The 27,272-nt window shown below is 36.3% G+C and overlaps 1 protein-coding gene across 4 annotated transcripts in view; it reads left to right on the top strand.

Annotated features, from left to right (window-relative positions):
* Positions 1 to 21,600, top strand: part of LOC139148105 (cholesterol 24-hydroxylase-like) — a 120,490-nt gene extending 98,890 nt beyond the window's left edge. For 2 of the 4 annotated variants that reach the window (XM_070719404.1, XM_070719403.1), the window contains exons 4-14: positions 12,755 to 12,915; positions 13,202 to 13,340; positions 13,600 to 13,713; positions 13,954 to 14,113; positions 15,126 to 15,194; positions 15,587 to 15,659; positions 16,825 to 16,909; positions 17,721 to 17,831; positions 19,212 to 19,300; positions 19,489 to 19,555; positions 20,328 to 21,600. In XM_070719404.1, coding sequence (XP_070575505.1) covers positions 12,755 to 12,915; positions 13,202 to 13,340; positions 13,600 to 13,713; positions 13,954 to 14,113; positions 15,126 to 15,194; positions 15,587 to 15,659; positions 16,825 to 16,909; positions 17,721 to 17,831; positions 19,212 to 19,300; positions 19,489 to 19,555; positions 20,328 to 20,465 — 1,206 coding nt within the window. In that variant the 3' untranslated portion in view covers positions 20,466 to 21,600. Of the gene's footprint in view, positions 1 to 9,277; positions 9,515 to 11,715; positions 11,794 to 12,196; positions 12,279 to 12,754; positions 12,916 to 13,201; positions 13,341 to 13,599; positions 13,714 to 13,953; positions 14,114 to 15,125; positions 15,195 to 15,586; positions 15,660 to 16,824; positions 16,910 to 17,720; positions 17,832 to 19,211; positions 19,301 to 19,488; positions 19,556 to 20,327 lie in introns of those variants that run through there. The other 2 variants (XM_070719405.1, XM_070719406.1) reach the window with 2 other exon arrangements.
* Positions 21,601 to 27,272: the final 5,672 nt, after the last annotated feature.

Raw genomic sequence — 27,272 nt, 5'->3', positions numbered from 1 at the left:
GTCCTTTAATCATCAATAAACGGCAAATTAAGGCAATGAAAGAAAATGATATTTAAATGTAAAATTCTTTGATGACACTTTCTTGTGAACATTTATAGATTCGCTTGGTATTGTAAGCTATTTGTTATAGAAATTTACTTTACGTTCGCATCCGAGTTTTCATCATGATGGGATAAACATCTCTTGTCGACTCCAAGGTCAGGAGACATCTGCTAATACAGCTGCCTTCATGCTGATGGAACTTGTTAGAAACCCGGACATTCTGGAAAGGTAAGTTATAGCGCCAAGATATGAGTGAGATGTCTATATTTAGACGTTTATTAGAAGATATTAATGTGTAGAACCTATTTGTGGTATCTATGAAATAGACGGCAGGAGTTCCGTCACAGTAACTCTGCATAACAAAAAATAAACACAGAATCGCCGCAAAACTTTCACATTAATGAATAACGTATCTCTTATTTAAAACAAGTTGTTGTTAGCGCCGCTGAGCCTCCGTGACAAATTATAGGCAACATTGCGTAATATAATATATATATATATATATATATATATATATTATATATATATATATCAACCATAAATATATATATATATATATATATATATATATATATATATATATATATATATATATATATATATAGGGTTGCTGGAGAATTGACTTTACAATTTCATCTCTACAACGTTGTTTCGTGAGTCACGAGACTCACTCATCAGGAGACTAGACTGGAATGAATCTACATAGGCTAAACATCGCTGGTTACGCAGGTGGTGGAATTTTGGTTGAGATTGACAGTTGTTGCATAACAACATATTGCTGCTACTATGAATACTCATGTTTCCGGAGAGGACTGATTTACTTCGTTGGATGTATTTGGGAGTTACTAGTTGTTGCATAACAATGTCTTGCTTCTGTGACGGCATGATGACACAAGTTCGTTTCTTTTATTGAGCATGGAACATTCTGGACGGCGGATGATAATGTCAATCTCAACCAAAATTCCACCACCTGCGTAACCAGCGATGTTTAGCACATGTGGATTCACACTCCAGTCTAGTCTCCTGATGACTGAGTCTTGCGACTCACGAAAGAACGTTGTAGAGATGAAATTGTAAAATCTGAAATCTGTTCTCCAGCAACCCTATATATCTCGCTCTACTTTTGTATTGAGCACTTTGTGTCGGACAAGTCGAACCGCATTATATATATATATATATATATATATATATATATATATATATATATATATATATATATATATATATATATATATATATATATATATATATATACATATATATATTAGTAAGCGTACCACATTTTATGTTAGTTTGTCTCCGGGCCGTATAAATTGCCTCAGCTTTTCCTATATGCATTTGTACGGATCCCGCGCGCTCTTATATTTTTTCATCCCCTGCCTCCAAACAAATCAAAGATTTAAGTTGAATTTTCACCATTCCTTGGAGGTTAAAAAAGTGTCATGGATATGTTACCCGCGATCGAAATACTGTGATCTCTCATGCCTTTTAACACAATGAAGTCTAGACATATTGACAAACCAGTCAACTGCGACTTCTTCTCTATTGGTTAAATTTCCATTTTTCGTTCATTGTAAATTCGACGACGTTTTTGTTTCTTTCGCGACTATTGTTCATTCGCTTGATCAATCTATAAGACAGTCAATCAATTAATCAACCAACCGACCGACCAATCAACAAATTTAAATGCACGAATCAAGCTTGATCACGGCAATCTAAATGCAAGCAATCAATAGATAGAGCGAGAACAATATATGTACGTCGACTTACGTATCCACAAGAATTTAGGCTGCATGACGTTCAATTGTGTATTATGCCTTTTGAAACTTCTGTAAGTTACCTTTCGCCGCACTGTCTGTCTGTTCAGGTTTTATAAAAATGGCAAGAAATCAGGTGATGTTGAATGTACTTGCCGGCTCGGCAAGTGCAACATGAAACTCGAGGCTTTTTAGCTACTATAGACTATAGTCTATAGAAGCTATTGGGATGGGTATCCGTCCGGCGTCCGTCGTCAGTCTGTATGTCTGTATGTATGTATGTATGTATGTATGTATGTATGTATGTATGTATGTATGTATGTATGTATGTATGTATGTATGTATGTATGTATGTATGTATGTATGTATGCATGCATGCATGCATGCATGCATGCATGCATGCATGCCTGCCTGCCTGCCTGCCTGCCTGCCTGCCTGCCTGCCTGCCTGCCTGCCAGCCTGCCTGCCTGCCTGCCTGCCTGTCTGTCTGTCTGTCTGTCTGTCTGTCTGTATGTATGTCCGTTTGTGAGGCGTCCGTCCACTCAAATATCTTGAGAACCGCAGTACTTACTGATTTGATATTTGTTGTGTAGATGAAAAATATGATTTTGAGAAACTATTTTTTTTAAATTTTTTGATATTGTTGAAAATAGGCAAATTAATGCCAAAAAAGGTGTTTTTGGTAAAAAATCTTCTTCTTCATAACCACTGGTCAGACAGCTTTGTTATTTGGTATACAGGTCCCTTGGGATAACCCAACTTAGATTTGTTCAAATTGTGATAAAATATGCAAATGTGTATTTTTAAGGAATTTTTTTTGTCTTTTTGGTCAAAATTTGAGTTACATTGTATGGAATTCTTGTACTGTATAAACCCTATCAATTCACCCAGAAAAAAATAATTAATATGATTTTAAATAATTGAATTGATTAGGAAATCATCAAAGCCAAAATAATTTTAGTGTGGAATTTTCAGAAAGTTCAACTTTTTTTGGACAGTTCATAGTGAAATGCTTACCATCTTGGAGGATGAAAACATGTAAAGGCAACGTTCCTGAATCCCAACTATGATATATTCTGAACCACCATTTATGTTATCTAAAAGAAATTGCTCATAATAGTTTGTCATGATAGGGTGGTCAAATAAATAGAGATAGAGAAAGTTCTAATATCTATTTATGGTTGACTTGGTAAGGATAAAATAAGATTACTTTTTAAGGAAAAAAACAGAGTGGTCAATTAAAAGAGTGGTCAAAGTGATGGGGTTTTTATGGTAAAGCTGGGCTGTAAGATTCCTCATGTGCTATTTATAGCACTTATGCAATCTGTGTAAACAGTGCAATGAGAGTGTAACATGATTCCTTATAATGTTTTTGATGACCTTGAACTTCTTAAGTTTCAAACATTTGTCTCAAGTGTGCTTTCTCTGAGTATGTACAATCTTAACTTATTCAACAGAACTTACTTACAATGTTAATTTGAAAGTTAAAATGTGCTTGAAAATAATATATTAAAAGATAACCAGCTCAAGATTCTTTATAACCTGACAGATATGCTGTTTTTTTATGACGTAAATCTTGATTTATGCAAGTCTTGTTTCCTTTAATTAGAATGTAATTAACTCTCGTTTATTTGCTATTGTAGACTAATATAGTATGATGAAATATGCAAATCTGTATTTTTACGGAATTTTTTTCCATTTTTGGTCAGGCCATCCTGAAATGAGCTATCAAAGATATCCACCTTCTTCATCAATACATTTGTCACAAAAGGTTATTTTCTACATAACACAGCAGAGCTCTGTCAACTGTTGAGTCGCTTGTTTTTTCAAAACCGCTGATCAGACAGCTTTAATATTTGGTTTACATGTCCGTAGGATGACCTTAGTGAGATAATTTCATACAGTCAGGAAATACTTAATTTTGTATCCATGTCTATAGTAGCTTCAGGGACTTTGGCCCTATGTTTTAGTTGTTCTGACAGGCTTCTGAAAGACATTGCTGTTACCTATTATATCTCTCAAACTAGATTAAGGATGGAAATAGAGGAAGTTCTCTGCGGAAGAATGGAAGTTAAATTCGAGGATTTGTCGAAATTTACATATATGTCTCAGGTATGGTGTTTTAATTAACAATCTAACTAATAAAGTGAACGTAATTATCATTGCGATATCATGATCATGGTGAATTCATTCAACCAAATGTGGGTAACGATCAAATTATACCATGGCATTGGTCAGAAGATTTTGAAAATCTGCTCTTAGAATGCATGCTCCTCTAGACCACGGCATTGGTCAGAAGATTTTGTAAATCTGCTCTTCGAATGCATGCTCTTTATCGAGCTACATTTAGTCTTTTATGTGAAGTTGGCACAGGGATTCGCAGCTTTCGATTGCCATAAAAGTAAGACAGTGCCAACTTCATTTACTCCAAAAACACCATACCAGAAGTATTGTAAAGAGATGAGAGATCGATTGTCTGAATGTCCCAAAAGACTATTCTGCTTTATAAGGTAGAATGCGCCACGGGGACAAATATCGAGACTCTGAAACGTTTATATTCTTGGGGGGGGGGGGGTCATTTTAAAGTTCTTGGAACAAGAACATAGTATTCTGGGGGGGGGGTCATTTTAAAGTTCTTGGAACAAGAACAATTTTCATTGTCTTAGTTTTTTTGAAAATCGAAATTTCTCCCAAACAGACTTAACACAGTGATGGCGAAAGTATCGGTAAACGTTAGCCTATTTTTCTCTGTTTCTACCAAACTTTGCACAGAGACCCCTGATTTATATTCTTGATTTCGAAAGAGAGTGATTGAAAGTTTCATCGGGGGAAGTTTAGGCAAAAGTGTAATTCTTTCATTTTCGAGGCGCGTACTTCGTTACAGGGGGATCGTCTTTTGAGTTGTTGCACGGGCAAGGGGTGTGCTCAAAAGCAATATAATCTGTTGATCAAGAATGTGTGTCCTAAAAGAGAGAAGAATCTGCAGTCCACAATAGAGAAATGACGGCAATGAGCTTAGATTTACAGACTATTCCAACAATAGTCATATCTCTTTAGGTCGTGAAGGAGACTCTTCGAATGTACCCTTCTGGACCCGCAGTTCCACGCTTTCTCGAAAAGGAGGAAACGGTGGCTGGATTTAGAGTACCCGGTAATTCTAACATAACGGTAAGATCCAATTCACTGTTTTGTTCGTGAAAAAAACCCCGATAAACATACTTACGCCGTGATCATTCTAGCAGGGCTATTTGTCTATCGGGTTCTATTAATTACTATTGAAAATTTGCTCAAGCTATTATATGATTTTTGGCAAGAGTGTGAAGATCAAATTTCGTTCAAACCCAGAAGCAAATCGGTCCAGCAGTGCCAGTGCTGGGTTCTATTATTAACAGCAAAATAGTTCTTACAAAAATATACTATTCAGAGTGATTACGTTGATAACATTTTGTTAATAGCCAGTGGTATATACGGAAGATAAAAAGTATCGAACAAATCATTAGAATATATCATGCGAAGCGTTGAACCTATATGAGCCTCAGTTTTTGCATTCTAACTGAGCACAGCACATCTTTCTCATGTATCAAAAGCATTTTCGCATATGTGTCATTCGATAAAATGAAAGGATTCGAACTTAATAGAATTGTTAACGAATATTTTTGGTTCAGAACACGATTGCAATTTGTTTACCACTCAGACATCTATTTTATGTTTTCCGGTTTGTTCAACTCACTCGTGTTAAGTAGGTATACTTTCAAACACTTATTCTGAACTGAGGGATTGAGCTGTTAGAAACTTGAAGTTCCCCCATAAAGGCACAATTTCAATATTCGGCAACTATCAAACCTGCAATATCTTGTTCAGACAGACCAGGTACCGTTTGAAGTTAAGTGAGTACTTTTACCCTGTATTATATTAAATCAGTCAAAGTCAGCTTTCATGGTGTAATTTATTGTAATATAAATGGTAAGAATGTCAAGATACTGCAGAGCGACCAATAAAGTCGACTTTCTCTGATCCATTCACACATGTACAGATCGATCTGTTCACCATGGCACGACACGAAGGGTACTTTAAAGACGCTAACACCTTCAATCCTGATCGCTTCAACGATGCCGATGCAATGTGAGTGATTTATGATCGTGAAACAGTTACATGTCTCAGTAATGAAAAAGACAATCGGGTAAAAAATTCGGATCATATCCAAGACTACCTTCGCAATAGATTTACACCTGGATGTCTCATATCAAACACATTCTCCTCACCATCATTTCTTGAAGAATACAGATTCCCTGTTAGACATTTCGAAATATTTGTTGGCAAAGATTAAAAAAAATCCTGATTTCACTTTTCTCAACAGCACACAAAACGCGAGCATTCCATTTTCAATGGGACCACGGAATTGCATAGGTCAAATTTCGCACAGGTAATGTGTACATATCATATATTTGTGTGTATTGTTTTCAAAATAAGTTAATGCAACAGAGTGTGGTGAAACTCCACCACTGATGATACACACAGAACAGACATAGACACACATATATTATGGATCGATAGATAGATAGATAGATAGATAGATAGATAGATAGATAGATAGATAGATAGATAGATAGATAGATAGATAGATAGATAGATAGATAGATACTTGTAGTGGTTACGATACAGACTGTTTCATTGCAATGCAGAAATGCATCTAGCACTTTCATCGCCTGAGTTGACTACAAACCAGTTTCGTATAAATATATATCAAATATTAATCAGAATTTGATTAGAACTCCGTTGAAAACTATAAACAGCAAAACAGTCTCTAAATTAACTCTCTATGAGCAAAACTAGATTCGAGGAGTGCTTTCCAAAGAATTGCTCCTCCTTGGCCGTGGATTACAGTAACCAAAGCATCGACTTTTGCTTCGTTTACAAACAGATCTCTTCATTTCCACAAATCAGGTCAACTCTCTATCAGACTGTGTAACATCTACAATCGGGTTATTAGGATATGTACACACACACACACACACACACACACACACACATGCACACACACACACCTATATAATTTATTATATATATATATGATTTGACTATTATATATATGTATATATATATATATATTATATATATATATATATATATATATATATATATATTTATTTATTTATTTATTTAATTGATTTGACAATTCATCTTTCAGATCGAAATCAAAGTAATCTTCGCAAAGCTGTTGCCACTGTTTGATTTCAAATGGATTCCTGGTCAGTCGTACGACATTGGTGAAACAGGAACTCTTAAACCCAAGGAAGGCTGTCAAAATTACATCACTCTACGTTGAATACGATGATGGAATTAACTGAATTGTAAAGATGGCTTATATGGCTTATATCTACATCAATAGCCAAACACATAAAATCAAACATGAACACAGAGAACGAAAAAACAGTATAGGCGATGTGTGGAGCCGCTTTCTACAATGCATACATCGAATATACAGACCTCATTTGACACTGATTGATGTTTTCATCATAAACTGCGTGTAAGATGCGTAAGGAATCTAAGCATGCCCTGTTGATTTTTGCAGTTTTGTAGGGTAGTAGGCATATGGACAAATCTGACCAAAATTAGACAGCCATACGTCAGATATATCATGGCACAGCTGAGATGTTACCGCTTTTCATCAAGGCCCCTTTCGTCATATGCATGACTAGTTGCAAAAGTCTTTCGCTTCCACTGATTTTAATAGTATGGAACATTTGTTACAATTAAAGAAATGTATCTTCATCACTGTCATTTCATATAGTTTGTTAAAAGGTTCATCAGCATTCATTTGCAATCTAGCTATTATCACTTAATTGTCACATATGTGTACATCTTAGATCTCAAAGCAATGGGTTCAACAGTTACGGTTCTTGTGTCTTCCCTTAACTATCTGACAACCTTGGGGATAGGTATCTGACATTCCAAAAATCTTTGCATGTATTAATAGTTTTTATTTCTATGTTTAGGTTTACCACAAATTTAGAATAAAAAACCTATCGCGCTAATGCATTCAACTTTTGTGGGTTAACCTTTTATTTGACTTCTTAATCCCGTATTTTGGTTCATTTTCTTTATATTTTAACTTTAAAATATGGCAACATGGAATAGGAAGTTGGCTGTGGAAAAAAAACACGAAAGTGATAGAATGTATGATATATGATTTTTCACCAAAATACCCGTATATCTGTGGTCCTTGAAATAATGAACCACCGCCGAGGATGTGGTATCTCTCTGCATTAATATTTGAACTCTATGATAAACCGTAAGGTGATAATTTTGTGCTACATTGCAGTGAGTACATTTTGACATCAAAACAGCCATGTGGTACGTTGTTAATTTCATAACTGTTATTTTCAGGTCTTTCGTACATCTGATTCTATTAGCGGAATGGAATATCTTTTTAACGTTGTAATTCATTCTTTTCATCTTCCAATTACCTAACGCCCTGGCCTAGACCTTCACCACCGATGCACGGAAATCCTAAAAAATTCCTCTCAGGTCCCGTCAGTAAAGTAAGAGCATCTCTTGGTTGCAAAGATACGATGCTAACTTGGAAATATGTATGACCTTGTGTGATCAATAAAGACGAAAAAAGCCACATTTACTAGAGTGCGAGTCTTTGTATTTATTATTGAGTGTCATCTTAAGGGCCGTGGATAATTACACCTTATTCAAGATGCAAGGTGCAAAGTTGTATGCAAATGAGAGCAAGTGTTGTGAAGTGTAGGGAAGCTAAATTAACAACAAAAACAATTGAGTCTATAAAAAGTTCGCACCTCGAATCTTGCAGTTTATAGATAATTAAAGCACGCGCACGGTAAAGGCAACTAATTGTGTTTGACTTCAACCCCCCTCCCCTAAACGAAAGTTTGAAAATGCGAAAATCCAACCAAGTCTTATCCTGTATTAGAATCCCTACAATCTGTAATTACGTCGCTATGAAATTGCAACAAATTGTAACGATGCGGTAACAAACCGAATCTTTGTAATCTGACGAATCACCTGCATCTTTTTCCTTTTTTGACACATTTTCTGCCAACTCGACAATGACGCAACCATCAGAATGAAATAAATTGAAACAGTGTATCCAAAATGATTGTTACGTTATTTTACACAAGCACTCTACCACATTTTGTCAAAAGAATGCTGGTGTAGTGCCGGTGCCGTACTGCACTGGCAAGGTACACGCCAAACCATACATCGCGATATTTTGCGATACATAAAAACGTGTTGCGAGATACTACGGTATAAAATCATGTAGTGCGAATTTTGCGCACGGTAATCGGAATACACCCCCTCGCCACCACTGCTAATGGAGAGAAATTACGTTTACTGTGCGTATGTTTTATTATCCACAGCCCCTTACACAATGAATGCCACCACTGCCTTGCCCCCCCCCCCTTTATAGGAGAGTCACGTCATAAACTGGGCATTTACAGTATCAGCTGCGTTCAGTACAGAACAAAGCGAGAGTGACAGAGTTTCCCAGCTAAGTCCAGGTTTTACCAAGTGGAGAACATTTGTTCATCAAGAATGGCGTTTAACCTGTTCACCCTCGGTTACCTTATCGCTAGTATCTGGGTCGTTATTCTGTTACCATTGGTTATTACTGGATTATTATATCTTCTTTACATTGCCTACATCCGTCTGAAGTTTGCACATATGCCTGGACCAAAGTACAGCAGGTAATTCATGCGTGACTGCATTCTTTAGCCATCGCAAACGTAAAGCCTTTTGGTATACGTTAACCGGAGAGAAAGAATACTTCTTCCGATCAATTATGTGGACTTCTCATATTTCCACGTCGGCGATGTCCACAAAAGTACAGCTCCAACCAGGAGGAAGAATTAAGAGGGTTCTTGAAAACGTTGACCTGAACTCTTTTCCATTGAGGCATATACATATTGTAATGAGGCCACATGGGTACTGGGCATTTACTTCTGTGCGATTGAGGCCAGACAATAATGACTCATAAGACAAAGAAAAACATGGTCCTCCACTTGTGGAGGGCCGTGAGTAAAAACTAATATCTTGAACCACAGACGGGTAAAATTTCTAGCATTATAAATCGAGCAAATCATCCAGAAGCAACTGTTATTAACTTACTGTCATAAGTAAAAACAAATTCTGACATTTGGGTTCACTGTAATCACTGATCCCGAACTGCCACAGCAAAGTTCAGAACTCATTAGGTTCTTGCATGACAGAAGTATAGTTATGTAATAGTAATTTAATGAGGTTTTGGTGCATGGCCAAATGCCAGGGTGCCCTCTAGTGGCAGCTTATTGTTGTCTATTAATTTCGTTGTTTATTGTGTTTAGTTGATTCTCGTAATTTAGTTTATTTGCTTAATTGCCCGTAAATTTTACTATTTTGTGCTGTTTTGCCTCCTCTGGGGGTCACACTGGGGCCAAACTGCTGTGCGTCAGCAGCTGTTGATCACAATGTTTAAGCACTATTCGTACAAATCGACATCGGTTGGAAAAAGACAGACAGAGAAAGATTGTCAACCTCGAACAACTGCTGCCAAATCGCTTCCGGTCAGTCTGCGCATTTTCGTATATCATTCTGCTAAGATATCACATTCAAAATGGTGGCTATCCTTGTCTTAACTTACTGAGGGAAAATACAATTTTCAATTTTCAAAAAACAAAAACAAAACCAAAAAACCATAACAACAACTATGACGGTGAAAATTAGATTTACTTCAAAAGCTTAAAAATGACCCAAACAAGTAGCAGACCAGAAAAGTATTGTAAAAGTTTGAGTCTGAATATCTTATCCGAGGCGCATTCTACTGCATGCAGAATAACGTTGGATAGATTTCATTAGCTCGACCAGTGTCAGTGACGTATGACCTATTGCAAGTTAAACACATCAGTGTATAACTTGCACTCAGTGGCTTAGTTTGTCATCAATATCAATGAATGTTCTCCATTTCATGGTTTCGTATTTGGTTGCATACTAAAATATGCTCATTAATACACCCTGCATATTCAAGGAACAGACGTTTTCAACTTTATGAAAATTTATAAACGGTAAAAGGTCTTTTAGTTTTCAAGTTTATAACTTTCAGAAATGAAAGAACTTAACTTGCGATTAGTGCATGTAATCATATAAAACGCCTTTGAAAAAATGACAGCGCTTTTGATATCTAGTGTTATGTTACCATGCCCTGTCTATCGAATTCAATTGGTCGAGCTGAACCTCGTGACTGACCACAAATACACAGTAACGGCTGTATACATCATGCCCGTGAATATGAATAATAATATCAACAACTCGCAGTACCTTAAACATCGTAACTTTACCGCTTAAACGTATGCTGTGATTTGTACAAAGATCATAATCAAACCGAAATACAATGGAGCACTTGTGGGCCACGTTCAGACAACATTTTTGTAATACAAGTTCTTGGGCCCGATGTCTTCCGCGTGGAAACTTTTCGTAAATTTTGACGGTTTTCCTGGGTTCGTTAACAATAAAACGGCATTAACAGACCCCGCCCTGACTATGGGCAGGAGGAAAGTAAATATAACGGGCTCGTCAACCCTTGCTAGGCTTTACTCTCGCCCTTACCCTGAAATATTAAAGGTATACTGTAACCTGTTCCAATTTCGCCACAGTTACCATGGAAAGAGAAAATCTATCTATAATCACAGACTTTCAGCGGGTGGCCACTTTTTAAAAATACCGCCCTCACATGGGCATTTGAAAACCAAGAAACGCCCCTTTGACCACATATAGGCATATTAAGATTACAGGTGACTGTATACCTTTAATGGTCAGGGCGTCGCCCATTTTTTCTAGAATATGATTATACATCTAAAACCGATAAGCCATTGCTGTTTCATTTTATTTTTATTCAAATGTTTCCCATTTCCAGTTTCCTTCTCGGTAACTTGACAGAGATTAAAAGAGGAATTTCTGATGGAAAGATCTTCCAAACGATAGTATATGAATGGTAAGTCTTTTCCTTCATGAAACAATACGTACGACCACAGAGTGCGTATTCTATTCTGATTTTCCGTGAAGAGCTAGACTAGCTGCATTCATAATCTTCATTTTTAAGCATAGAAATACAATACTCCCATCGCAGTGTCATTTTCTGTGATCTATATGTATGTATGTATGTATGTATGTATGTATGTATGTATGTATGTATGTATGTATGTATGTATGTATGTATGTATGTATGTATGGATGGATACATGTATATATCTAAGTACATTTTGATACTCAGCCCTAAAGTTGAAATCTTACCAAGGATTTATTCATGCAATGATCAGATTAATCAATCTCTGTTGTTGGTGTTATTAAGTTATTCTGCACTGGTCATGTACGACGTCATATTCTCCGTTTGGCAGGTCACAGAAATATGGCCGAGTGTTTACGTTTGCCGTTTTACATGAAACGTATGTCATGATATCAGATGTTGTCGCTGTGAAGGTAACTAATTATGTAAATCATGTTGGAATTTGCACGATTGCATAGAAAGTAAGTTAAACAATAAGTAGCAACGTCTTGCACTTGTGTTTAGCAATCAGTTTCGAAATGACAAAAACAAAATCAGATGAAAATGTTTTCATCTTGAATTATCTTAGGATAAATAACTTATCAATGATATGTTCAATGGAAAGATGTAAATCCACCTCAAAACGGACTTGGAGAAAAGAAATAACAGTCTTTCTACATGGATTTACTCTGTTGTGATGAAGGTATTCACGTGACTTATGGATGTGACAACAAGAACAACACTAACAACAACAACAACACTAACAACAACAACAAAACAACAGCAACAACAACAACAACAACAACAACAACAAAACAACAGCAACAACAAAAACAACAACAACTGAAGCTAAATTACATAAACATTTACTGTTCATACTCTCTTAACATGTACCTTGTCCATGGCGAAGCATCTATTGGTTACGGTGAACTGTCCGAAAGGCGCTAGACCTTATGACACGCTTGGCACCATATATGGTCAACGATTTATGGGTCACGGTTTGGTATCGGAACGTTGTCACGAAAAATGGGCTAAACGCAGGGCCATCATCAATCCAGCCTTCCATCGGAGGTAATTTTTCATATCTATGTGATCAACGCAATATAACATTTCGGTGACATTGCTACTACCGTAATCGAAACACGCCTGTTACAGTATCATCACCATGGATCCGTACATTAGTCATTCAAGATAAACTTCAAACGTTACCTTCTCTTTGATGGTCTTACAGTCGGCATACTTCCGCTGTACTTGAAAAGCCGTACACGAACGTGTATTCGTCATCTTCAAACACTTTGAAGTCAGGCAGAAATGTTATAAATAGTGCCACGTACATCTTTTGTTGTTCTTTCCTAAGATTTCTACGGCTCTCAATGGATCAGTTCAACGCAAGCGTCGACATGTTGATTGGTAAACTTAAGCAGAAGGCTGATGGCAAAAGTACAGTGTCCATGTTGGAAGAATTCTATAGACTTGGCCTCGAAATCATCGGAAAGGTTCGACCTACAAATTTTGGCACATCATTGTCGACTGAGTGTAACCCTTTCACCACCATGGTTTGAACCTATCCCCTTATTTTCTATAGTAAATTAGGACCGCTAGTGAGGGAAATGGGGATGCAAGTGCTATCGCATCAAGGAAGTTATTTCCATGTTTTTTCAGGGATAGGAATCAATATCCTTTTCAGCTAATCCGAGAGACAATCAAAGGCAAAGGTACTAAGTCGTCCACTGTGTGTAACTTTTTTCGTTTCAGGTGGCTTTTGGGACTGATTTCAACGTCATATTAGAGGTGGAAAATCACTTTGTGGAAGCAAACCAAGTAATCCTATCTGCCCTTTTAAGGCGCATGCGCTCTCCACTTGAAGATGTAAGCGAAAACTTAACATTTTTTACCTTTCTCTTTAATACTTGTTACTAGAAAATTGCATATTTTGATTCATAATGTGTGTTCATATGCAAGTGTATGTGTCGTTACACAGACGACTGTTGTTCATTGTGGATAATTTCAACTTTTCGTTCGTGAATACGCCGAAATACAAAAGTTTTCTTCCAAGACGTTCTCACTAAAATAGGCAGCAAACCAACCTCGTGCTCTTGTCTCGATCAGTACAATCCATGGAGCAGAGGACACCGAGAGGAAGTGCGTGCAGCTGTAAAATTCCTTCGTAAGACAGGACGAGATGTGGTTGAAAAGAGACTGGCCGCAAGATTGAACGGAGAAGAAATGAAGGAAGATGATGTGCTGGGTTATATTCTCAAAGCATCAGGTGAACAGTTTAAGTTTTGTATAAAATACTTTATATGAAAACTCTGCACAGCTTCGAATGGCCATCCGCCATGAAAACTGACAGAATTAAAAACAGGGAAACACATAAATTTTAGATTTTTGAATAAAAATATTTGTCAATTAAAAAAAAAAACGATTGATGCCAAATTATGATTTTCTTACAGATATATGACGTCGTTAAATAAGGAATATAAAGCCAAAGTTAAAATTCTTTTCACTTTTATCAGAATTAAGTTTATTCCAAGTAAAGTCATGTCATTTGCGATCCTTTGTTTATTAAAAGCTATCCCGGACGAGGACATTGTTTTGCTCTCCCACAGGGCCTGGAGAAAGCGAGGGTCTATTGTCTCTGTATATTGGTCCATAATAAAACACACACTGAGGAGTATATTGTCGGGGCACACTTTAGATACAGGCTATATAAAATATAAGCTCAAACAGCAGATGAGTCAGTGTCAAGCTGTACTCGTGTCTTTGCCTTATTATTTCTTGACATTGTTTTCCCCAAAAAGTTAAATGTTGAAAAGAGACCTTATTATTTTACAAATGGTCAAATATTTTGAACCATTTCGTTCTTTTTCCTTCAGAAAAGCACGAACACCTACATACTAATTGATACCTATGGGCTGACTGGTTTTATCGCCATATCTAAATTTAAACACTGCGGATGCATTAAAATTCTACCGTGAAAGAACACTATCATCCGTCTGTTGTTTGCTGCAACTTAAGTACTGGTTCTAAAATCTGAAACAACTTTGCAAATCAATTACACAAGTCAGAAAACATTTACATCAATTAAATCGTTCATTCTCAGCTGGCTTTCACTGTAACATACAATTAAAAGTTACTCCTTGCATTGATCAGATTGGATATAAAAATGGAAGAGAATAACAGATTATCGGCTAAAGAATTTGTATTTGATATGTGAAGCCTTCATATTGCTTTATTTCAAGTAGTTTCAATTGTGCATTTTTCAAACCGATATCCTGTAGATTACTTGAAAAATCCGGAGTTTCAGATGGAGGATGTTGTAGATGACTTCGTCACATTTTTCCTCGCAGGTAAGAAATTGGATTTATTTCGTGTACTAATATTAAAAATTAAATATACAATTGAATTTTGCAAAAATACTAATGTACTTTTGGTGAAGCGTTGAGATATGTTATAGGTGTTCGATCAAGTTTTGTATGGTCAATGAAGGAGTAGTTTCGTTAATATTATTCGGTATCATACCGCTTGGCCTAAAAATCTTGTAATTTTGGAGTTGACTTCTGATCATCAGAAACGGCAAATTAAGACAATGAAAAACAAAGGATATTTGAATGTCAAAGTCTTTGTTGGCACATTTTTGTGAACATTTATAGATTCACATTGTATCGTAAGATATTTGTTATTTCACATTCGCATCCGGTTGTGCATCACAATGAGATAAATATGTCTTGTCGACCCAAAGGTCAAGAGACAACTGCTAATACAGCTGCTTTCATGCTGATGGAACTTGTCAGAAACCCGGATATCCTGGAAAGGTAAGTTCAAGCTCCAAGATAGGATTTAGATATCTATATTTAGATGTTTTGCGAAGATATTTATTATCCAGCTTACCTGTGAAACCGTTTTCGCAGTATCTGTGAAATAGACGGTAGCAGTTTCGTCACAGTAACTCTGCCAATCGAAAATTTAAAACAGATCGCCGCAAAACTTCTAAATAAATGGAGAACGTGTCTCTTATTTTTAACCCGCTGAGCTTCCACAATGTATAAAGTTAGGTTTAAGCATAGTAAGCTTACCACATTTTAAGTTAGTATGGCACCAGCATATAAAACTTGCCTCAGCTTTTTTCCTAAACGCATTTGTAGTGATCCCGGGCACTTTTCTTCATTTAAGCGCCCCCTGACTCAAAATAAATAGTGTGTGTGTGTGTGTGTGTGTGTGTGTGTGTGTGTGTGTGTGGTGTGTATATATATATATATATATAATATATATATATATATATAATTATTATTATTTTTATTTTTGTTATAATTAATGTTCAAGATTTCTGAGACATGCATAGTGTCACAGATACTTTCCCCGCGATGGAAATACTAATTTCTCATTTATCATTTTTAACGCAATCGAACCTACATGTAGAAATAACCAGTCACGGCGACTTCTCTACCGGTTAATTTTCCTTCTTTTCACCATTGGAAATTAGACGACGTTTTGTATTTTTTGTGACCTTTGTTCTTTCAAAAATGTGTTTGTTTGGATTTGATCCTGAAGAAGATCTGTATCTCGCTTAATCGATCAATCAATCAAATTATCAATCAACCATCAACTAACGAATGAATGAATGAATCAATCAATCAATCAGTCGAGCTCTCGTCAATCTGTATACAAGCAAGCAATAGACAGATATGTAGAACACCCTATGCGAGAACAATACATGGTTATGTATTTTGACTTCCATATTACACATTCAATACGTTCAAATGAATATTATGCCCTTTGAAAATTCTTTGTTCAATACCATAAGTCAGCACATCTTTGTCTGACTGTTCAGATTTTATAAAAATGGAAAGAAATCAGATAATGTTGGATATACTTGCCGCCTCTGTAAGTGCTGACATAAAACTTGAATCTTTCTGAAAAAAACCCGTCTTGACAGCCTTTGAAAAACATCGCTGTTAAATCTTATGTGTTTTAAAATAGAGTAAGGGAGGAAATAAAGGATGTTCTATGTGGAAGAATGGAAGTTAAATTCGAGGATTTGGCGAAATTTTCATATATGTCTCAGGTAAGGAGTTTTAATTTAGAATCTAGCAATTGATCACAGTGAATTTATTCAATCAAATCTGGATACCAATTACACCACAGCCAGCAAAGATTGGAAATCTGATCTTCGGATGCCTTATCGAGCAAAATTCAGTGTTATCATCTTAGCACCAGGGACTTGTAAATTTCTGATGGTCATAAGAACTAGAGAGTAACATCCTCATTGACTCCAAAAACACCATACCCGAATTATTGTAGAGAGATGAGAGGCTAAACGTCTGTCCCAAAGGTCAATTCTACCTTAAAAGGTAGAATACGCCGTCGGGGACAGATATCGCGGCTCTCAAACGTTTACAGTCGTTTTCGTGTCTATCGCTTGTGGAGGTTTATTAGAGTTCTTGTACCAAAAACAATTTCATCGACGTAGTTTTTGAAAATCGGCATTTTTTAACCTCCAAGACGTATGATACAGGGATTGCGGCCATTTTGAATTTCAAAATATCGGTAATGTGTTTGGCAATTCGTTTCTCTGTGACCATACTTTGCACAGTGAGCCCTGTTTTTTATTCTTGATTTTGAAATACAGTGGTTGAAAGTTTCATTGAGGAAAGTCCAAGCAAAATTTTAAGTGTTTTACATTTAAGGCACGTACTACCTTTAATAGAAAGTGGGATCGTCTTGGAGTTGTTGCCAGGGCAAGTGGTGTACTCTAAGACAATATGATATTTGTCTCAAAAGAGAAAAAAAGAATCATCTGTCTACAATAGACAATGGACGGCAACGAGATTAGATTTCAAATCTATCTTCATTAACAAATAGTCATACTTCTGTAGGTCGTGAAGGAGACTCTGCGAATGTACCCTACTGCACCTGTAGTTCCACGCTTTCTAGAAAAGGAGGAAACCGTGGCTGGATTCAGAATACCTGCTAATTCTAGCATAACGGTAAGATCAAAATCACTTTTTTGCTTATGAAAGAAAGCATATTTAGACACTTACGCCATGATGATCGTTCTAGCAGTGCTATTGGTCCGCGGGGATCTACTGATTACCATGGAAAATTTGCAAAAGGTATTATATGATTTTTAGCAAGATTATTATGATCAAATTTAGTTCAAACCCAGAAGCAAATCGGTCTAGCAGTGCCAGTGTGGCGCTGGCTACTATAGATAACTGTTAAAATGTCTTACAAAATATAAAATTCCGCATGATTATGTTGATAGGGCTGTAGAATATATAGAAGACAAACAATATTGCATAAATCACAAGAATGTCTTGCGAAGCATTGAACCTATATTGGGTTATTGCATTCCTATGTATCGAAAACAAAAATTAGATGTCTAATTGGTTAACAATATTTGCAAATCCTGTTCTGAAGCCAAATATTTGATAATTCGTGTAATAACTGGGAATCCTTTTATTTTGCGGAATTGCAACATATGCAAACGTTTTCCTGTTTGTTCAACTTACTCTTGTTAAGTAGGTATACTTCAAAAGATTATTTGAATCGAGAGAATGGGCCGTCAACACCTAAGGTTTCCCATGAAGGCACCTTTTTAATATTGGAAACCTTTTAATAAAATTGCTGCATCTTGTTCAGACAGATAAGGTACCGTTTGAAGACAACTGGGTACTTTTTACCCCAAATTAAAATCGCTTAAGGCCCCAATAGCGGCAGATGTGCAATAAACTGATCTCAAAATATCCCCTGTTTTCCAAGAGTTCTCTTTGAATAAGACCCATTAAAGACTAAATAAGTGTATAACACTGTCATAAGTGTGGAAAGTCGCACGTAAATTCAAACGTTTGAACCTCCTTTTAGATTTCTCGCCATTTTCAAAAACTAACCACGTGACAGAGAAAATAAAGATTACAACAGCAAAGTGTTGGCCATCGTGTGCTGTGCATTTAAGTAAATGGCATCATGCTTAACTTGCCCCTTTTATGATCAAGATGTGTATTTGCAGGAAATACTGCTGTTTGTACTTTTCTTTGGGGCACCATTTTATGAGTGTGGCACCCGTTTATTATTTAACCTGTTAAAACACGTAGACATGGCCAAAATCAGCTAGCAATGATACTTCTATTCATATCCTTCAGTTGGCACATTTACACAAACCAACTTTGGTTTGAAAATAAAATCATGAAAATAATGCATCAAATTTTCAGCTATGGAGGCTTCAAAGTCAGATTTGTTAGCTTAATTAATCGTAATCTCAGTGTGAACAATGTCAAGACAATTCAGAGCGACCAACAAAGTCGATCTGTTCGCACTATAGTTCAACAAAAACCAACTCTTTGTCCGATCAATTTAAATACTTACAGATCGATCTGTTCAGCATGGCACGACACGAAGGGTACTTTGAAGACGCTGACACCTTCAATCCTGACCGCTTCAATGGCGACGAAGCAATGTGAGTGATTTATGATCATGAAACAACTACATCAAGTAAATATTCAGATCATATTCGAGACTCTCTTCGCATGAGATTCACACCTAGATGACTCATATTAAATACATATCGTTCGAAGGAAACCCTGTTGGAGATTTCGAGATTTTTCTAGGCAAAGATTTAAAAACTGATTTCACTTTTCTCAACAGCATACCAAATACGAGCATTCCATTTTCAATGGGACCAAGGAATTGCATAGGTCAAAATTTCGCACAGGTAACGTGCACATGTCATATATTTGTGCGTATCGTTTCCAAAATAAGTTAATGCAACACAGTGTGAAGAATCTCTGGTATATATATATATATAATATATATATATATATATATATATATATATATATATATATATATATATATATATATATATATATATAATATATATATATATATATATATATATCGACATTTGTAATGGTTAGTCTACAAACTAATTCATTGCGCTGCAGAAATCTCGATATAATGCCCCGGCAGCAATTCAATCATCGAGCGCTTTACATCGCGTAGTATGTATATCAAATATATATAAGATTATGATTCAAACTTAGAAACAATATAAGCAGCAACATGTCTGAAATATGACTGTCTATGAGCGAAACTTGATTACATATAAAAGCTTCGTGCTTTCCGATTACTATAAGTGTGTTTGTACTGTGTCTATGTGTCGTCTGCTCCGTGCACACTGTGTTGCTCGGTCACGCACAGAATTGCAACACCTAAGTCGGTTACTGTGACCAACTCTTTTGGGGTTGGAAGCAGTGGCCGACTGGTTTTGTGTGAGGCCTATCAGCTAGGCGATGTTGCCGTGAGTGTGTGGGGGTTTGAATCCCGTTTGGGTTATAGTAAAAATATATATATATATATATATATATATATATATATATATATATATATATATATATATATATATATATATATATATATATATATATATATATATATATATATATATATATATATATATATATATTCGACCATTCATCTTTCAGATCGAAATAAAAGTAATCTTCGCAAAGCTGTTGCCACTGTTTGATTTCAGTTGGATTCCTGGTCAGTCTTATGACATCGGTGAATCTGGAACTCTTAAACCCAAAGAGGGCTGTCAAAACTACATCACTCTGCGTTGAATGGAATGATGGAATGAATTGAATTGTTAAGATTACATAAGTATAAATCTATGCACACATTGATTACACAAACGTCATTTGATACTAACTGATGTTAAGATGTTTAAGATTTCTAAACATGCCTGTTGATTCATGAAGTATATGCAATGAACACATGGGCACACTTAACCAAAATTTGAATTAATTGATAGCAATTATTACTATATGTCATAGATATTATGCCACAGTTGAAACCATTTTTATCAAGGCACCTGAATGGCTACAAACAAAGTTTCTTTTTGCTTCTTCTCGTTTTGATATTACGGATTAAAGAAATGTATCTTCATCAGCGTCATTTCATACAGTTTGTATAAAAGTTTGTGAGGATTCATTTTGAAGTCTAGCTATTATTATTTGTCACATACGAATACATCTTAGATCTCAAATCAATGGATTCTTGAACAGTCTAATAACTTGGTGTTTGTGGCATTATATAAAAGTGTGTACGATGGATAGTTAAAATTATAGAGTATGTAGCTACCATTCCAAATGTCTTTGCATATATTAATAGTTTTATTTCTATGTTACACAACAACTGTCTGTGAACAACAGGATAAGATTTTCCCTTATACGCTGTTATACTGGCAATTATACCTATTGAATTCTTTGATAATTGAAGAATATAATTATCAACATGTACAGGTCTATTTTGACGTAGATGTGCTTCTGAATTTTGACATACACCAGCTGACAATAGGGTGTCCTGTATCAGATATGATGGAGTTATTTTCTGCCCGATTTGACCATCAACGCCAGTAGCTAATGACTCAGCAAAGAGGTCGGCAAGTCAAACCATTCTACAAACAAAACTTAACCATGGTTACATTACTATGTTTTGGTGTTAGATAATGGTGCTCGCCCATATTGTGCTTTTAAGGTCCCTAATGCATTTTCAGTACTATGAATTATGGTAATCTTTAACATGATATATTTCAATATTTATGATTCTATTCAAATCATTATTCAAAATGATATGTAAAAAACCGAGATTTTTTCATTCCTGAAAACCATCATTGGAAATCGACCTTTCTTAAATGAATGTTTTAGGTTTACCACAAATTTAGAAATAAAAACACAGTTATGCTATTTCATTTAACTTTGTGAGTTAACCTTTTCTTTGACCTTTAAAATCCAACGTTTGGTTCATTTCCCTTATATTACAACATTAAAAGATGGCAATATGGAATAGGAAGTTGGCAGTTTTAAACAAAGCCACAAAATGAAAGAAACATATGTACACGATGGAGCCGGCATTTTACATAAAAGTAGCCGTAATCTATGGGCCTTGAAATAGTGAACCACTACTGAGGGTGTGGTATCTCTCTGCATAAATAAAATATGAATCAATATTTGTAGTCCATGATAACCCGTACGATGGTGATTTTATGCCATATTGCAGTGAGTAAATTTGACATCAAAACAGCTATGTGATACGTTGCTAATTTCATTACTGCTATTTTGGCGTCTGATTCTATTAGCGGAATGAAGTGTTTTTTTTCAATGTTGTAATTCATTTTTTCATCTTTCAATTACCTAAAGCCTAAACCTAGACTTTCACCACCGATGCACGAAAATCCTATAACATCCCCCTCAGCCCCGACAGTTTTTCAATGTAAGTACATCTCTTAACTGCAAAGATACTTACGAAGATAGCGTGTAAGTGTATATGACCTTTTGTGATCGACAAAGGCGAAAAAGCCCTATTTACTGGAGTGCGAGTCTTTGTGTTATCTCTTCAGCGTCCTCTTACACAATGAATACCGCCCTGCCCTTGCCACTCTTTTGTAGGAGAGCTGCGTCTTTGAAAAGGGTATTTGTAGTATAAAGCTGCGTGCAGTGCAAAACAAGTCGAGAGTGACAGGAGGTTTCATTTGTTTATCAAGAATGGCGTTTAACTTGCTCACCCTGGGTTACCCGGTCGCCAGTATCTGCGTCGTTATTCTGTTACCATTGGTTATTACTGGATTATTATATATTCTTTACATTGTCTACATCCGTCTGAAGTTTGCACATATGCCTGGACCAAAGTACAGCAGGTAATTTATGCATGACGACATTCACCAACGTTAACATTTCTATTCTTTGGCCATCGGAAACGTAAACCGTATTGTTAAGTCAACCAAAGAGAAAGAATACTTCTCCCGATTGCTTATATGGACCTCTCATAGTCTCCACGTCGGCGATGTCAACGAAAGTACAGCTCCAAACAAGTAGGAAGGATTTAAGAGGGTCTTGAAAAGTTGACCTGAACTCTTTACCATTGGGGCAGATATATACATAATGTAATGAGGCCAAATGGGTACTGTACTTAACGTAAATATGCATTTACTTCTCTGCGATTGAGGTCAAACAAAAATGACTCATAAAGAAAAAACTAATTATATCTTGAAACTCTGACGGGTTAAATTTCTATCATTATAAATCGAGCATATCTTCGAGAAGCAATTGTTATTAAGTAACTGTTATAAGTAAAAACAAGTATTTGATTTTTGATGAAAATGTGCCTCAAAGTGTGAAAATATACGTATGATTATATAAATATACATGTACCCTAATGAGGTATTTCAAGATTAAATATCTGCTGCAGGGAAAACAAAACCCCCGTAATGGCTGCACGTATTGTATTATGTTGGAGTTCACGAAATCACCCACGAGTGTTGCCGGTATCTGAATATGTATTTGTTGTTCATGCCAGCATGGCGTCCATGACCTGAGCTATGTCAATAAAAAGGGCCAAAGTTTTCAAAATAAGCCCATTCATGGTCATTGCCCCCCTAGGGTCACATGGAGCCAGACTGCTGTGCGTCAGCAGCTGTTGATCACAATGTTTCCTTTTCGGTAACTTGGCAGACATAAAGAGAGGATTCGCTGATGGAAAGGTCTTATGAATGGTAAGTCTCTGTCCTTAATAAAACAATACGTAGGACCAAAGGGCATATTTCATTCTCATTTGTCCAGGAATACTTAGACCAAACTCCTACATAATCTTCATTTTTAAGCGTACAATGCTAGTAGTCCATGCGTTGTATACTTCTCCTATCGCAGTGTCATTTTCTTTGATGTATGTATGTATGTATGTATGTATGTATGTATGTATGTATGTATGTATGTATGTATGTATGTATGTATGTATGTATGTGTGTGTGTGTGTGTGTGTATGTATGTATGTATGTATGTATGTATGTATGTATGTATGTATGTATGTATGTATGTGTGTGCGTGCGTGCGTGCTTCGTACGTATGTACGTACTTACGCACGTCTATATACATGTCTGTTTCTCAGTAAATTTTCATACTCAGCCCTAAAGTTGAAATCTTCCCTAAGCTTTATTGTTGGTGTCAAAGTTTTTTTGCACTGGTTATGTACTACGTCATATTCTCCGGTTGGCAGGTCGCAAAAAATATGGTCAAGTGTTTACTTTGCTGTTTTACATAAACAGTGTGTCATGATATCGGATGTTGTGGCTGTGAAGGTAACTAATTATGGAAATCATTTTGAAATTGTGCACTTTTACATAGAAAATAAGTAACAATAAGTAGGAATATCTTGCACTTGTGTTGGGCAATCAGTTTCGAAATAAGTGAAACAGGTAGTTGAAAATGATTAAATAATCTTGAATTATTAATCTTGGGATGTGCAATTATATGGAGAAATATAAACCCACTGCAAAACGTACTTGGAGAAACGAAATAACAGTCTTTGTACATGGATTTACTCTGTTGTGGTGAAGGTATTCACTCGACTTATGGATGTAACAAGAAGAACAACACTAACAACAACACTAACAACAACAACGAAAACAACAACAATAAAAACAACAATACCTGCTGTTAAACTAAATAAACATTTACTGTTCATACTCTCTCAACATGTACCTTGTCGATGGCGAAGCACTCTTTGGTCACGGTGAACTGTCCGAAAGGTGCTAGACCTTATGACACGCTTGGCACCATATATGGTCAACGGTTTATGGGTCACAGTTTGGTATCTGAACGTTGTTACGAAAAATGGGCTAAACGTAGGGCCATCATCAATCCAGCATTTCATCGGAGGTAATTTTTCATCTAAGTGATAAACACGATAGAAAATTTCGGTGACATCATCAAACAATAATCGAAAACACTATTGCTAGAGTGTCATTACCATGGATTCTTGCATTGGTCATTCCAGATAAACTACAAATGTTACCAACTCTTCGATGGTCTTACAGTTAAAGTGGCACACCCACTTGGTAACATTTTTAAAACATTTTTCTAGTGCCAACGGTCGATATTGACGTTGGCGACTGCGTGCGGATCGCGAGATATCGATAAAAACATGTCTTTAAAAAAGGAAAAGTTAAATTCCGGTGGCCCACCTAAATTCAGCTTCCGAACATCGAACGTTCGGCACTGGGGCCATTGTCAACTAAGCTATGGAGTACGAGTCTACACTGACGCTGCTGTACGCCACAGTACCACTTGCTTCGGTGATCGGTCATGCCCGGTGGGGAGAAAGCTGAGTCTTACTGACTTGGTGATAAACGAAAAACAATATTTGTTGATTCCACCAGAATTCGCATAGGTGACTGGCCCAGTTACGTGCGGTTGATACATAGCGGCCACCGCGTGGTATGCATAGACGCATACCACGCGCGCAGCGAACCACACGTACTGTGTGGCAGACGACAAAATGTAGTCATCGGAGGCGGCTAATATTTGACACGTAAAAACTGATGTTTATGTGGTATTTGGTAAAAAAATTAATACAACTGATTTAGAATAATGAAAACGACAAAAGCTAAGAAGAAGTTTTCAAAAACTGACTGCGATAAAGGCATAATGCTGTATATAAAGTTATCGCAGTGGGAGGTAAAATTGCGTCGTTCGAACTTATTATGGACTCCCTAGAATATCGTCAATCAGCACAACAACAAACCTTCGGTGGATTTCGCGTCATAATCAGAAACGATCGTAAAACTTCGGGATGTGAAAAATACGCTCGGGAAATGACATGTTTTTAAATCCATATTTCGCGATCCGCGCGCAGTCGCCACGTCAAATATCGACCGTTGGCATTAAAAAAATGTGTTTTAAAAATGTTACCAAATGGGAGTGCCTCTTTAATATACTTTCGCCGGTACTTGACAAGCCTTACGCGAACGTGTATTCGTCATATTCAAACACTTTGAATTCATGCGGGAATGTTGTAATTGTGCCACGTACTTCTTTTGATTTTTTTCCTAAGATTTCTACAGCTTTCAATGGATCAATCAACGAAAGCGTCGACTTGCTAATTGGAAAACTTAAGAAGAGGGCTGATGGCAAAACTACCGTGTCCATGTTGGAAGAATTCTACAGAGGTGGCCTCGACATCATCGGAAAGGTTCGACCTACAATTTTTTTCACATAATTCTTGAATGAGCGTAACCCTTTCAGCACCATGGTTTGAACCTATCCCCTTATTTTCTATGGTAAGTTTGACCGCTAGAGAAGGAAATGGGTTATCGCATCATATGAGTTATGCCCCCGTTTTTTTCAGGGACAGGATTAAGTACCCTTTTCACTACATCCGAGAGACAATCAAAGGTAAAGGTAAAAAGTCGTCCACTATGTGTCACTATTTCCATTTCAGGTGGCTTTTGGAACTGATTTCTACGTCATATTTGGGGTCGAAAATCACTTTGTGGAAGCAAACAATCTCATCTTATATGCCCTTTTAAGGCGCATGCGCTCTCTACTTGAAGATGTAAGTGAAACATAATTTTATGCCGTACTATACTTGTTAGTAGAATATAACACCATTTGATTCATCGTCTGTGTTCGCATTCAGGTGTGTTTATCGTTACATAGACAACTGTTGTTTATTATGGATGAATTTCCTGCTGAACTTGTTTTCCTGAATACGCTGAAATACTACAAAGTTTGGTCCCAAAAGGGTATTACTAAAAAGGCAGGAAACTAACCTTATGCTCTAATCTCGATCAGTACAATCCATGGAGCAGAGGATACCGAGAGGAAGTGCGTGCAGCTGGTTAGATCCCTTCGTAAGACGGGGCGAGACGTGATAGAAAAGAGATTAACCGCAAGATTGAACGGAGATAAATGAAGGAAGATGATGTACTGGGTTATATCCTCAAAGCATAAGGTGGACAGTTTCAGTTATTGTATAAAATTCTTTATATGGAAACTCTGCACAGTTCCTAGTGGCCATCCTCCATGAAAACTGATAGATTTATTTGCATATAGCTGCAGGAAGGGAAACACATAAATTTATATTTTTGAATAAGAATACTTGTCAAATAAAAAATAATGATTGACGCCAAATTATGATTTTACTTACCGATACATGACGTCATAAAACAAGCAATATAAAGCCAACGAATAGATTCTTTTCAATTCAGTTTATTACAAATAAAGTAATTTCTCTTTTGTGGTCATTAATTTAATAAAGGTTATCAGCGGACGACCATATTGTTTTTTGTCTCCCACAGGCCCTCGAGAAAACGAGGATATACATGTAGTTGTAAATTGCCGTTGATAATAGAAATGTACCGAGTGCATACAATATCTAAGCCTCAACAATATTCTACTTAATACAACCCTAAGCACCACTATGTATGGGGATATTTGTAACGCAATGATTCAAACTGACCGATTTATTCGAGTAGTTTAGTCCCGTCTTCTTACTACTAAACATGCTATGTTCACCTTGTCAACACAATCTGAATGTGTGTTATGTTTAATGTTATTGTTTACAACTGAATTTTAGTTCAGACACCAGTCATT

Source organism: Ptychodera flava, chromosome 13 (genome assembly GCF_041260155.1).
Source record: "Ptychodera flava strain L36383 chromosome 13, AS_Pfla_20210202, whole genome shotgun sequence".
NCBI classification, from domain to species: Eukaryota; Metazoa; Hemichordata; class Enteropneusta; family Ptychoderidae; genus Ptychodera; species Ptychodera flava.
Note: the sequence above shows the minus strand (reverse complement) of the source record. Positions and strands in the feature narration are given on the sequence as shown.